General features: G+C 57.3%; 2 protein-coding genes across 2 annotated transcripts in view; one reads left to right on the top strand and one right to left on the bottom strand.

Moving 5' to 3' along the window:
* Positions 1-459: 459 nt before the first annotated feature.
* LOC122372530 (spartin-like) lies at positions 460-11,988 on the top strand (the record flags this gene model as incomplete). Its single annotated transcript, XM_043349775.1, has 7 exons — positions 460-646; positions 2,695-2,896; positions 3,422-3,556; positions 4,307-4,489; positions 9,639-9,833; positions 10,259-10,380; positions 10,895-11,988. Coding segments are annotated over 7 exons (1,357 nt in total), but the record flags the coding sequence as incomplete, so codon positions are not given.
* The window catches only part of LOC122372528 (fukutin-related protein-like), a 34,871-nt gene continuing 33,629 nt past the window's right edge, over positions 11,959-13,200 (bottom strand). Inside the window, exon 8 of the mRNA XM_043349774.1 lies at positions 11,959-12,691. Coding sequence (XP_043205709.1) covers positions 12,589-12,691 — 103 coding nt within the window. The 3' untranslated portion in view covers positions 11,959-12,588. The remainder of the gene's footprint in view (positions 12,692-13,200) is intronic.

Raw genomic sequence — 13,200 nt, 5'->3', positions numbered from 1 at the left:
ACCGTTGACGTTAGGTCAAATCTGAGAGAATTACTCAGAAAGGGCGTTAATAGGGCTATTGAATGCACTTTTCCGCGGCGCTGTAGCTCTATTAGTTCCCGAGTTATGCGTTGGCTTCTTGGAAATTGTCGACATTCGACCTGGAAATCGCCGAAATTTTGCCTTTAATGACCTCTGGTGACCTGACCTTTGACCTGACCAAAAAATTGACTGAAGTGATTTCGTCATTATTTTTGACGCTCTTTCGAACGCCGCCTTCCGCGTTTCGCTACGTGGCCCAGGAGCCGAGTTAGAAGGGGGGGTGTTCAAACACCCCCCCCCAGCAGGGCGTGGAAATCCAGGACCCCCAGCAGGGCGCGGGTTAAGCGCCGCGGCTGACGGCCGATGTGTGCGGCGGCGCTGTTGGTGCAGCGCTCGCTGGCCTTGTGTCCGCTGACGGTGCCGTCTATCGGCCGGCAGGAAGGAGACGCTGACCCGCCTGGTGGACGCCCAGTCGGCGGCGGACGTGCCGGACGCGCCGCCGGACGCGCCGCCGGACGCGCCGCCGTCCTACTGCTCGCTGTACCCGGACGTGCCGGCCGACAGCGGCCCGCTGTACCCGGCCGTGCCCCCGGAGACGTCCGTCAGTCCGCAGCTGGCGCAGCGGGTACGTCACCGCAGCGACCGACACCGGGCCGACATTTGTGACTAATCACTACAGCAATGGCTTCCCTAACACTCGGCGGGGCTGGCTAGGGGCGGGGCTGGCTGTATGTACAGAGTCATACTTCCGGTTTTATTTTTGCAGTATCTTTGAAACTATGTACTTTACGTGTCGATACGAAACTTTCGGTGCGTACCTTCGACTGCTGAACATGTAACTGCAAAAACCTTAACCGGCGCCACGCTGGTGGTCCTGGATTTCCCCGCCCTGCTGCGGGGGGGGGGGTGAACACCCCCTCCCCCTTTCTGGCCCGGCTCCTTGACTTCGTAGCGATACGGGGAAGGCGACGTTGGAAAGAGCGTCAAAAATAATGACGAAAGTACTTCAGTCACTTTTTTGGTCAGAGGCCAGTTTTACGAACAGAAAAAGAGCCGCCTGCCGGAATTTTCTTGCTAAAGACCGCTTCACATACGGAGCGTAAACGGTAAAGCCCTATCCGCTTACGTGCCCATCGCGTTCACGCTCCGTATGTGAAGCGGTCTTTAGCAAAAAAAAAAAAAAAATCCGGCAGCCGGCTATTTTTCTGTTGGTAAAACTGGCCTCTGGTCAAATATCAGTCACCAATTGGGTTATTAAAGGTCAAATTTCACGATTTCCAGGTCGAATGTCGACAATTTCAAACAAGCTGACGCATAACTCGGGAACTAATAGAGCTACAGCGCCCCGGAAAAGCGCATTCGATAGCCCTATTCACGCTTTTTCTAAATAGTCCTCTCAGATGTGACCTAGCGTCAACGGTTTTGCCTCCAGGGGCAAAACTGATAAGACGATTTTTGCGGAAAGTTTTTCTGCAATAGCTTTTGACTCAACCTTTGCACGGCTTATTTATAGTCACCGTGGATTTCACCAGCATCGTGTTCCTCTCAAGACGCATCGAATGAACTATAATTTGACCCTGAAAGGTCAGCTTGAAAATTTGACCTCAGTTCAAGGTCATGACCTGACCGGAAAAGATCATGCTGCATATCAGTCGATCCGTACTCTCGAGCTGAACACAGCTAAGGCGTTTTCATCGCTCTAGCATGCTTCCATCAAAAGTTATTCGCGAAAAAAAACTCTAAAAAAAAACTAGATAGCATTCGTGACCTGAGATGACCTCAGGGGCACAAACAGGGGTCACGGACAGCATTTTCATGTTCAGTTTATCATAGTTACTTGTAATTCAGTGTTTGGTAGTGCTTAGATGGCGTTAGTTCAAAAGAGGCGCCTTTCAATTTTCTCCCATTGACTTATTGGTAATGAGGAGGTCGCAAAATTGACCTGACCTTAGGTCACCGATATCAAAATTCAGAGATAAACATTTTATACATACTGTTACTTTTATCAATCGCTGAAAGTTTCAAAGTGATCGGTCACTGGATGTAGCTATAGTAGACATTGAAACTTTTTATGAGGTGAGGTCACTTGAAGTGACCTGGTGACCTGATCTTGAGTGACCTTGGCGTGGAATTTTTACATGTGGGAAAATATGTATAAGCCGCCGTTTTTTAGCCTTTCGGCGAAAAAAAACCTCAGAGGGGGTGTTCAAGCACCCCCACCCCATCCACCCAGTGCAGCGGGGCACGGGTTAAAGGCATGTGTAAATGTTGTGCGATAACTTTGGATAATTATGGTTCATCATATGACCTCAATATGCTGGTAGCCTCCTCCATAGCCCGAGATAGTTTATTGGTGGTGGTGGTGATGGTGGCCAAGGGGGGGGGGGGCTGGAAACTGCAGCGCGCATCCGGTGTCATTGCATTAAACTATTGGTTATATTATGTGTGTTGTCATGAAAGTGCAGCCCCTGCTGACGCAGCAGCGTTACTCGCCAGTATCTGTGAGATGCGCCGCGGTGTCACGGAGACGCGCCGCGGTGACCGTTTGTCGGCGGCCGCCCAGTGTCTGTGATATGCGCCGCGGTGTCACGGAGGTGACCGTTTGTCGGCGGCCGCCCAGTGTCTGTGAGATGCGCCGCGGTGTCACGGAGACCGTTTGTCGGCGGCCGCCAGGTAGCCGCCGCCGCCGAGTCGGAGCAGGCCGCCGCGCTGATGGAGATCGCCGAGGCGTCCGACGGCGACGGCGTGCCTCTGCCCAGCCACGCCGAGACGCTGTTCGCGCTGCCGTCCGGCGCTCAGCTGTTCTTTGTGGCGCCCGACGGGGCGGTGAGCGCGCCGACGGCGGCGCACGAGCTGCGGGTCTGCCGCTTCCCAGGTGAGCGCGGCCGCCGCGCCGCCGGGGACAGGGAGACGGGGAGGCGGGCCGGCGCCGGGGACAGGACAGGGAGACGAGCCGGCGCCGGGGACAGGACAGGGAGACGAGCCGGCGCCGGGGACAGGACAGGGAGGCGGGCCGGCGCCGGGGACAGGACAGGGAGGCGGGCCGGCGCCGGGGACAGGGGGAGGCGGGCCGGCGCCCAGTCCGCGATTCGGCCGACTGCTCCTTCGAAGACCCGTGCGGTTGGAAACTGGCCATGAATGCTTGCATTCAGTATTAATGCTTTTGTATCTAGTTGAGCGTAGCTGATTGATCACTTGACGTATTAAATCTTAGTGGTAAATTGAATGTTAATGATGATGATAGGCTTTTTGTGAAGTTTTATGGTGCCCGTTGTGACCTTTTATCTCGGGGATCTCCCACGCCAATGGTATACACATTTGCGAGCTGTGCCACTGGGGCCACACGGCTGGCAGTCCCCCGGCTGCCGCCGCTGCGCTGACGGCCCGCTGCGTCCGGCAGACGGGGCGGTGTCGGCCGGCGCGCCGACCGCCTTCCTGCAGTGCGGCGAGTGGACGTACCCGCTGGTGCCGGGATGCTCGCCGGTGCTGCACAGCAACTTCGGGCCGTACATGTTCCCGGACCTGGAGCGGCCAGGTGAGCGCCGCCTCCTGGGTGCTCCCGCGGCTACCCGCTCCCCGGGGCCGCCCTCACAGGCTATGGTGCCTTACTGGCGGTCCATTCCTCGCGTTCGGTTGTAAATGGTGCTCAAAGATAACCACGGTTTCCTTTAGTTCAGAGCCTTGGATAGTTTTTTTTTCTCAAATAATGTTATCAGCTTTTGAGTTGAAGGTTCGTAGTATCGCATCTCTTTGTTGTGTTTGCCTTGGATCCGGCCAGTGGCGGATGAGTTGTCCCAATAATGTCTGTACATGTGCAGTGTCTGTCCGCTGTGCAGTGTGTGTATACTGTGCACTGTGCAGTGCAGTGTCTGTTTATTTATTTATTTATTTATTAATCTGTCCGCTGTGCAGTGTCTGTCCGCGGTGCAGTGTCAGTATACTGTGCACTGTGCAGTGTCTGTTTACTGTGCAGTGTCTGTCCGCTGTGCAGTGTCTGTCCGCTGTGCAGTGTCTGTCCGCTGTGCAGTGTCTGTCCGCTGTGCAGTGTCTGTGCACTGTGCAGTGTCTGTATACTGTGCACTGTGCAGTGTCTGTATACTGTGCACTGTGCAGTGCAGTGTCTGTCCGCGGTGCGGTGCATTGTTTGTCCGCGGTGCTGTGTGTGACCGCGGTGCTGTGCAGTGTCTGTCCGCTGTGCAATGCATTGTTTGTCCGCTGTGCAGTCTGTGTGTCCGCTGTTCAGTGTTCAGTGTTAACCCGCCGTGCTGACGCCGCGCGCCGGCAGGCTGTCACGTGGCGCTGCTGCTGCCGGAGACGGTGGCGCCGTCTGCGCGCGGCCAGTTTGAGGAGCTGCTGGAGCAGCTGACGGCGCTGGTCCAGCAGCCCGGCGAGCCGACCGCTGCGGCCGCCCCGACCCCCGAGCAGCGCCAGCGGCTGGCGGCCGTCCTCTCCGGCGGCCTGGTCAGAGGTGGGTCAGACGGGGGTCAGAGGTGGGTCAGAGCGGGGGTCAGAGGGGGTCAGAGGGTGTCCGGGGTGTTAGGGCGAGGCGTCCGTGTGGCGATCTCGGGAATTGTTGAGCGCTCGTTAGCGGAGGCAGAAATACGTCATAGGTGACAGTGGACCATCCCTGTGGGCGTCCTGATGCTGGTCCTGTCTTTGTGTGCGGATGTGCGTGCACTGTCCGTGTGGCTCTGCCATGGCCTTGCCGTGGTAATTTCGACACCAAACGCGGACTGCGGCTGGTTTGTCACCTGTCGCGCGAAAATCCGCCGAACTGCGATGTTTCTGGTATTGATGTCTCCCGTTCTATAGATGGCCATGAATTTATGGACCTCTACCTTACCGGTGAGCTATGCCAACGGGACAGTAGCCATTGGCGGCGCTCGGGCGCCGCACACAGTTTGCCATACTTTGGAGGAATAAGGATCACAACCAGAGCCGCGCATAGCGTAGGCATCAGCATGTTAATTAGCCTCTGTAAGTTGAATTGCATGATTAGGCTTAGCGGATGACATTTACATAGGACCCATCAGTGATCACCAAACAGCCGGTACAAAACTGCCCGCCCCGATGGTGTACGTACAGTCTCCCTTGAAAGTACCGATAAACGGGAAAGGAAGTACCGGTGAACCAGCGGCTGAAATCGGTTCGGCCCTCTCCCATCCCTTCCTCCCCGACATCCTCATCCATCCGCAGGTCCATTGGGTCGGTGACTCTCAAACTTGCAGCCGTCCCTCGGTCGAACTTGCTGGCACGGCCGCACTGTGGCTCGGTACTTTCAACAGAGACTGTACATACGTGTCCGTCATTCCACTTCTGCTGCACCTCCGCGCACCCCGGGGAACTGCGCACATCCCTATAGGTAACCCCGGCTGATGTCTGCCAACTGCTTATCTGCATCTACTACCCACTACCCAGTGATGTATAGTTTGTCGTTTTGATATCCCGATGGAATTTTTGTGGTCGCCGGGCCCCACACCCTGCGAGGATGCCGTGCAGCCCCTGCTGTCTGTGTAGTCCGTGCAGCCCCTGCTGTCTGTGTAGTCCGTGCAGCCCCTGCTGTCTGTGTAGTCCGTGCAGCCCTGCTGTCTGTGTAGTCCGTGCAGCCCCTGCTGTCTGTGTAGTCCGTGCAGCCCCTGCTGTCTGTGTAGTCCGTGCAGCCCCTGCTGTCTGTGTAGTCCGTGCAGCCCCTGCTGTCTGTGTAGTCCGTGCAGCCCCTGGTCTGTGTAGTCCGTGCAGCCCCTGCTGTCTGTGTAGTCCGTGCAGCCCCTGCTGTCTGTGTAGTCCGCGCAGCCCCTGCTGTCTGTGTAGTCCGTGCAGCCCCTGCTGTCTGTGTAGTCCGTGCAGCCCCTGCTGTCTGTGTAGTCCGTGCAGTCCCTGCTGTCTGTGTAGTCCGTGCAGCCCCTGCTGTCTGTGTAGTCCGTGCAGCCCCTGCTGTCTGTGTAGTCCGTGCAGCCCCTGCTGTCTGTGTAGTCCGTGCAGCCCCTGCTGTCTGTGTAGTCCGTGCAGCCCCTGCTGTCTGTGTAGTCCGTGCAGCCCCTGCTGTCTGTGTAGTCCGTGCAGCCCCTGCTGTCTGTGTAGTCCGTGCAGCTCCTGCTGTCTGTGTAGTCCGTGCAGCCCCTGCTGTCTGTGTAGTCCGTGCAGCCCCTGCTGTCTGTGTAGTCCGTGCAGCCCCTGCTGTCTGTGTAGTCCGTGCAGCCCCTGCTGTCTGTGTAGTCCGTGCAGCTCCTGCTGTCTGTGTAGTCCGTGCAGCCCCTGCTGTCTGTGTAGTCCGTGCAGCCCCTGCTGTCTGTGTAGTCCGTGCAGCCCCTGCTGTCTGTGTAGTCCGTGCAGCCCCTGCTGTCTGTGTAGTCCGTGCAGCCCCTGCTGTCTGTGTAGTCCGTGCAGCCCCTGCTGTCTGTGTAGTCCGTGCAGCCCCTGCTGTCTGTGTAGTCCGTGCAGCCCCTGCTGTCTGTGTAGTCCGTGCAGCCCCTGCTGTCTGTGTAGTCCGTGCAGCCCCTGCTGTCTGTGTAGTTCTCCCTGTAGTTGAACGGTAGGTGCAGTAGCTGCCGGCCGACCCGCTGCTGGCGCGGACAGACTCGGCGCTGTCCGCCCCGTGCCAGGCTCTGCCCCTCTGCGGCTGATGGTGATCTCTCTCTCTCTCTCTCTCTCTCTCTCTCTCTCTCTCTCTCTCTCTCTCTCTCTCTCTCTCTCTCTCTCTCTCTCTCTCTCTCTCTCTCTCTCTCTCTCTCTCTCTCTCTCTCTCTCTCTCTCTCTCTCTCTCTCTCTCTCTCTCTCTCTCTCTCTCTCTCTCTCTCTCTCTCTCTCTCTCTCTCTCTCTCTCTCTCTCTCTCTCTCTCTCTCTCTCTCTCTCTCTCTCTCTCTCTCTCTCTCTCTCTCTCTCTCTCTCTCTCTCTCTCTCTCTCTCTCTCTCTCTCTCTCTCTCTCTCTCTCTCTCTCTCTCTCTCTCTCTCTCTCTCTCTCTCTCTCTCTCTCTCTCTCTCTCTCTCTCTCTCTCTCTCTCTCTCTCTCTCTCTCTCTCTCTCTCTCTCTCTCTCTCTCTCTCTCTCTCTCTCTCTCTCTCTCTCTCTCTCTCTCTCTCTCTCTCTCTCTCTCTCTCTCTCTCTCTCTCTCTCTCTCTCTCTCTCTCTCTCTCTCTCTCTCTCTCTCTCTCTCTCTCTCTCTCTCTCTCTCTCTCTCTCTCTCTCTCTCTCTCTCTCTCTCTCTCTCTCTCTCTCTCTCTCTCTCTCTCTCTCTCTCTCTCTCTCTCTCTCTCTCTCTCTCTCTCTCTCTCTCTCTCTCTCTCTCTCTCTCTCTCTCTCTCTCTCTCTCTCTCTCTCTCTCTCTCTCTCTCTCTCTCTCTCTCTCTCTCTCTCTCTCTCTCTCTCTCTCTCTCTCTCTCTCTCTCTCTCTCTCTCTCTCTCTCTCTCTCTCTCTCTCTCTCTCTCTCTCTCTCTCTCTCTCTCTCTCTCTCTCTCTCTCTCTCTCTCTCTCTCTCTCTCTCTCTCTCTCTCTCACTTCGGAAAGTCCTGCTAGGCTATAGAAGGCCACCAGCAGTTTTCCAATATATGAATACTGTATGGCTTAGCTGGCAATGGTAAAAATTATAGCCTGATGTGACGTCATTTTGCCCGAGCGTGAAAACCGAAACATGTTTCGAGGGCAATAATGGTTGTTGAGGTCTTCGTCCGAGGGCTACAGCGGCGTTACAGAGGGCAATATTTTTATTTTTGCTCGTACCCATACAGTAGGTATTCATTTTTTATATGGCCAGCTCCAACTCGCTGATAAATGCTGCTGAATGTGCCGCCCCTCAAAAGAAAATTGAAAAAGTAGTAAAATATACGCACGGATTACCATTGCCCGTTGTCATGGTGTTATTAGCACAAATATGCAATCCCTCAGAAAGAATTTAAAGGTGGAAATTGCGGTCAACGTTCAAAATTAGTTTATACCCATTTAGCACACGAGCCATGTAATAACATAACATTTTCTTTTGATACAGACCTTATAGAGCGAGGAACTCACATGCAATGTGTTCAGCTTAAAGGCCGCCCGACACTAAACCTCGCATGCGGGTTGCGAGTCTACGGGTTTTGGATTCGCGGGTATAATATTCATGGAGCGATTAAACCATTCTGAATGCATTCTAAATGAATGTAGCGAAGCCGGTACACCCTCAGAATATTGCATATTATCGCAATAACAGCGCAACAAACCAAAATTGACTTCAACAAAACACACCAAAACTCGCAGCCCTCGCAGCGAGGAAAATCGAAAGTTGACTCAAATCAACTTTTGGAATGCGATGAAAGGTGGCTCGCATGCTAAAAACATGCAGACTCCCTTGTTGCATGGTGGTGTGAATCACTAAACAAAGAGTGTAGTCTTTAATTTGGAAGAAACCCGAAAACCCAATAACTCGCAACACGCATGCGAGGTCCAGTGCAATGCGTATCGATTGACGCAACAAGACCGTTTCCGGTCGGGTCATGACCGAAGAGCCAAGGCCCTCCCCCGGTCTCGACAGCCCTCCCCTGGTCTCTTCTGAGTCCTCCCCTCCTCTGAGCCCTCCCCTGGTCTCCTCTGAGCCGTCGCCGGTCTCGGCAGCCCTTCCCCGTCGCTCCGCTCTCCGGCGTCCGTCTCTCCGGATAGGACGCTGACCGGCCCTGTCCCGCCGCTGTCACGGTAGGACTCTGACCTGCCCTGTCCCGCCGCTGTCACGGTAGGACGCTGACCGGCCCTGTCCCGCCGCTGTCACGGTAGGACGCTGACCGGCCCTGTCCCGCCGCTGTCACGGTAGGACACTGACCGGCCCTGTCCCGCCGCTGTCACGGTAGGACGCTGACCGACCCTGTCCCGCCGCCGTCACGATAGGACGCTGACCGGCCCCGCCGCTGTCGTGGTAAGACGCTGACCGGCCCTGTCCCGCCGTTGTCACGGTAGGACGCTGACCTGCCCTGTCCCGCCGCTGTCACGGTAGGACGCTGACCGGCCCTGTCCCGCCGCTGTCACGGTAGGACGCTGACCGGCCCTGTCCCGCCGCTGTCACGGTAGGACACTGACCGGCCCTGTCCCGCCGCTGTCACGGTAGGACGCTGACCGGCCCTGTCCCGCCGCCGTCACGATAGGACGCTGACCGGCCCCGCCGCTGTCGTGGTAGGACGCTGACCGGCCCTGTCCCGCCGTTGTCACGGTAGGACGCTGACCGGCCCTGTCCCGCCGCTGTCACGGTAGGGCGCTGACCGGCCCTGTCCCGCCGCCGTCACGATAGGACGCTGACCGGCCCCGCCGCTGTCGTGGTAGGACGCTGACCGGCCCTGTCCCGCCGTTGTCACGGTAGTACGCTGACCGGCCCTGTCCCGCCGCTGTCACGGTAGGACGCTGACCGGCCCTGTCCTGCCGCCGTCACGGTAGGACGCTGACCGGCCCTGTCCCGCCGCTGTCACGGTAGGACGCTGACCGGCCCCGCCGCTGTCGTGGTAGGACGCTGACCGGCCCTGTCCCGCCGTTGTCACGGTAGTACGCTGACCGGCCCTGTCCCGCCGCTGTCACGGTAGGACGCTGACCGGCCCTGTCCCGCCGCCGTCACGGTAGGACGCTGACCGGCCCTGTCCCGCCGCTGTCCGCGCCTGCAGGTGCCGAGCTGCTCTCCAAGGGCCTGGTGGCGGCCGCCGGCAAACTCAGTCAGTACCTGACCACGGGCACCCACCAGCTGCAGTCCAACCTGGCGCCGGCCAAGGCGCCCGTCCACATCGACCCGCGACTCCAGAGCGGCGCGCAGACCGCCAAAAAGGTCTCCGTGGGCGCGCTCAAAGTCAGCGAGTATGTCGGTGAGTGCCGCGGTCGAAACTGCTGGATGTTGGGGTGGGGGCCGGAGGGTAAACCTGCTGAGTGTTGCGGGTGGCGTGGACCATATCTCCAGTGGGCGTGCCTGTGGTTTGTGACCCGTGTCTGTGATCGGTGACCCGTGTCTGCTGTGTGTGACCCATGTCTGTGATCGATGACCCGTGTCTGTGATTGGTGACTCGTGTCTGCTGCGTGTGACTTGTGTCTACTCTTTGTGACCCGTGTCTGTGGTGTGTTACCTGTGGTCTTGGTCTGTGACCCATGCTGCTGCGTGTGACCTGTGTCTACTCTTTGTGACCCGTGTCTGTGGTGTGTTATCTGTGGTCTTGGTCTGTGACCCATGTTGCTGCGTGTGACCTGTGTCTACTCTTTGTGACCCGTGTCTGTGGCGTGTGACCCGTGTCGCCAGTGGGTCAGGTGGGCCGCGGCACGATGGCGCTGGCCGCCTACATAGCGCCGCACGTGAAGCGTACGGGCACCCGCATTATCACGGGCTCCCGGCTGGCCGACGAGAAGGCCGCCGCCGGGAAGGTGAGTTCACCTGACGGCCGCCACCGGGAAGGTGAGTTCACCGGACGCCGCCGCCGGGAAGGTGAGTTCACCGGACGCCGCTACTGGGAAGGTGAGTTCAGTGGATAGCCCCCCGCGTCTCTCCTAGCTGGCCTATATTCCAGATTAGCGAAGGGGTGTCTTATTATGAAATTAATACCCTTTGGAGGGATAGGGTATTTGAGATCATGCTGTCTGTCGCACTGTCGCAGTATGAATGAGGGCCACCGCACACGATGCCTTCGGCCGGCTTATTCGAATATCGCAGTAGTGATTTTCTGGCAGGAGTAGAAGTCTTCGGGCGAGACATTTCGCCATGAAGATCGCGTGAATTTTAGCGACAGAATTCCAAGGAACTCGACCTCCCGCCCCTGCCTGTCGCAGCTTTAGCCATCCCCTCTCATCCCGTCCGTCCTCCCCGCCCCTCCCGTCCCGGTCTGTCGCTGTCTGAGCCGCCCCCTCTGAGCCGCCCCCCCCCCCCCCCGCCGGCCGGCAGATGGACGACGTTCTGGAGGTGGCGTCGGGCGCCGTGCGCGGCTTCGGCCTGGTGTACACTGGCCTGGAGCGGGCGGCCACGCTGCTGGCCACCAGCATCTCGGAGAACACGGTTCAGCTGGTGGAGCACCGGTACGGCGCCGAGGCCGGCCGCGTCACAGAGCACTCGCTCCACTCGGCCGGAAACCTGGCCATGACCGGACACAACGTGCAGTCGCTCGGAGCCAAGGGCATCGCCAAACGGGTGGCCAAGGACACCGGAAAACACCTCATCACCGAGCACGAACAGAGCAAGCACGGACCGCCGCCGCCGCGCCCGCCGCCGCCGGCCTAGGGCCGCCGGACGGCGCCAGCGGCCGCGTCGTGATGCGCTCGGCGGTGCTGTAAGGTGGGAATAATGTCCTGTGTATGTACTGTAACATCGTAGATGGCCTTGTTTATTGACGAAGAGATTGATAGCATCGTTGTGCGGTACGGGCCACAGTGCGCTGGGCTGCAGTTTGCGGCTGCGGCGGGCGCGCGTTCACCGTCCCTCCCCGTTTGCCGAGTGGAGCTGAGCGGCTGACTGGCGCCGGCGCCGGGTGTCGGGGCGCCGCGCCAGCAGCGCTCCTCCGCGCTGCTCGGCTTGGAACGCTCCCATCCTTCCTGTCGGTGGCTGGCGAGGGGCACCGCTTTCAAGCTATGCAGTATGTAGATCCCTCAACGGACAAGTTGGCTTAACTCTATGAGTGTTTGGAGATTGGAGGTAGTATTCCCATGTCGTTTTATAATGGCACGTCAGTGCCTTAATGTTCTTGTGCGTCCAGTGCTATGTGCGTTATCTGCATAACCTTGCTTCAGACACCGCAATATCGTTCGCCCGCCTCTGGACAGGGGTTGGGAAGGGGCCCGCCTCTCCGCAGGGGTTGGGGAGGGGCCCGCCTGTGGACGCGGGTCGCGCGGCGCCCTGTGCTTCCTGTGCAGCTAGTGCTCCGGCTGGCTACATGTGTCTACCCCTCGCAAAACCTCCCGGATAGTAACGTGTTGGAACAGACGTGATACTTTAATGGATCTGAGAGCAGAATATCTTAACCAAATATACATCGTTTATTTTTACACGTCTTTGGTTACACCTATTCAGCCACGGCTTCTGATAGAGACCAGTATAGCCAGATGGACACGGACGTCTTCCGCCGTCTGGGCGCTACTAATCCCCAATCGCCATAGTAGGTATATCCAATAAAGCGAACCCTGCGCCACAATTCTGTCGGGAGTGGTCCAACGTCCACTGGTGTTATAGATATGTTGCGATGGTGCTAAAACGATACCTATCGTTAAATTATATGCTTAGGAAATTTTGTGCACATTTCCATTGCCAGCGCCTTCATTGTAACTCGGAGACGTTTCAACAATATGCTTACTCGCGTCACTGCAGACGCACTGCTCAGTCGGTGGTGGCAGGATCGACCGCTAAACTTGACACAGCGACGCGGTCGGCCCACAGTGATGCACAAATATGAACAGTTTTTGGTAATGAAATTCGTAATGACAGGGTTAAAATACACAAGATACACATAGTATTACGGTATCGGCGCCACAGACACAGGGCCGGGCACACCGGGGACAGTGGCCGACGACCAGAACTGTGCAGACCTGCCCAGACCTGTGTCCGTCAGCTGTGTCCGTCGGCTGTCTGTCAGCTCCGTCAGCTGTGTCTCACTCGTCTGCCGGCCAGACATCGGGCTCGAACTGCAGCACGCCGTCAGTGCTGTACTGGTCCAGGCAGCTGTGGTCGCCCGGCGAGTCGCACGCCAAAAACCTGCGGCACACCGGCCCGGCGCGGCGGTCAGATGGCCTGATGTACAGTCCACAGCAGAAGTAATGTGCGGTTTGAGTCATGGGTATGTTCTGCTTCTGAAGCTTAGGAACGATTAACCAGGCTACAATGAAACTTTGAATGTAGCTTATATGTATCGTCACCCTTGCAGATGCACTTTAGCTATTGACATCTTCTTTTCGATCACTCCGCATTAAACAATCGCCAGTCAAAGCCAACCGTTGAGATTGGTAAAACCCTACATTACTTTAGCGGTGGGCTGTACCTACTCGAGCTGCTAATCCTACACGCTGTGGGCTCCAGCAGCTGACGATACCTTGTTCTACAGCTACTGCTCTTACTAGCAGTGAAGCTGCTGCTTCTTGTACGGACTTCAGATGCTATTGGTCATATAACATGTGTGCTGCAGCTGTTGATCTCACCATGTTCCCCAGCTGCTGGTTTTACTGTGGAATGTGGATTGCTGTGGGTCGGGCCCCGAGTATCGCACG

This window comes from Amphibalanus amphitrite, unplaced genomic scaffold, assembly GCF_019059575.1.
Source record: "Amphibalanus amphitrite isolate SeventyFive unplaced genomic scaffold, NRLGWU_Aamphi_draft 001369F_arrow, whole genome shotgun sequence".
Taxonomy (NCBI): domain Eukaryota; kingdom Metazoa; phylum Arthropoda; class Thecostraca; order Balanomorpha; family Balanidae; genus Amphibalanus; species Amphibalanus amphitrite.
This window is presented reverse-complemented; position numbering and strand designations above follow the sequence as displayed.